General features: G+C 49.6%; 1 protein-coding gene across 1 annotated transcript in view; it reads left to right on the plus strand.

The window, feature by feature from the left end:
- Nucleotides 1–621: 621 nt before the first annotated feature.
- Nucleotides 622–833, plus strand: part of LOC118336585 (CUB and sushi domain-containing protein 3-like) — a 219,214-nt gene continuing 219,002 nt past the window's right edge. The window contains exon 1 of the mRNA XM_035673258.1: nt 622–799. Within this exon, the coding sequence (XP_035529151.1) occupies nt 622–799 (178 nt within the window). The remainder of the gene's footprint in view (nt 800–833) is intronic.

Consider the following 833-nt stretch of genomic DNA (forward strand, 5'->3'; position numbering starts at 1 on the left):
AGTTAATTGTCTTTCTCAGAATTTACTATTTTTCCAAATAAAGACGTGCCTCCTAACCTCCTGCCTCCTACCCTCTCCTCCTGCCCCCTCCTCCTAGCTTCCTCCTCCTCCCTTTGGCACCCCACACCCCTCCCCTGTTCTCACTCTCCCACGATTTTGTGACGCCACACATCATACTTACACACCAGGACGATCTCTCTCACTGCACCCCCACACCCCTCCCCAACACCACCACCACCTTTTCTCTCTCTCACTCTGCTCTGCGTGGTTCAGTTTCCGATCGATAAAGGCAGCATTCAGATTGTGCAGGCTAGGCTCCTCTCCGTCCTCAGCCGGTTTGTAGGCATTAAAAAGGAAAGATGTTGAACAGCAGACGCGAGAGCGCGCCAGCAGAGATGCTCACACTTGATGCCCCTCTCAGCAGAGATGGTTGAGCCCTCGTCCAGGTTGCTGTGGTCCTATCCTAAAATTCAGTCTCGCTCACTTCTCTCCTATCAGCTGACATAGCGCGGCGGGCGGCTGTGCCTGTTTCTCCTCTGAGAAGGGGAAAGGGAACCTACTTCAACCCAACAGAAAGAAAAGAAAGAAATAGGCTCTAGGTTACATGTATTAGTTGTGAACATGAAGGGGATTTACAGAGACGGATACTACGACGGATCTATTGAACTACGGGACATTTTCAACAGGAGATGCGTTAAATGTGGCCGAGGGGACTTTGTTCAAGCCAAGACGATGAGGATTAGGACGGGATTTGTTTTTTGGAATCTCATCTTTTCACTGATGTTTACTTGTGTAAAAGGTACGAGCCACTGCAGCAATCCTCTCTATTTTCT

This window comes from Morone saxatilis, unplaced genomic scaffold (assembly GCF_004916995.1).
Source record: "Morone saxatilis isolate NCDOM2014 unplaced genomic scaffold, NCSU_SB_2.0 Contig24, whole genome shotgun sequence".
NCBI lineage: Eukaryota > Metazoa > Chordata > Actinopteri > Moronidae > Morone > Morone saxatilis.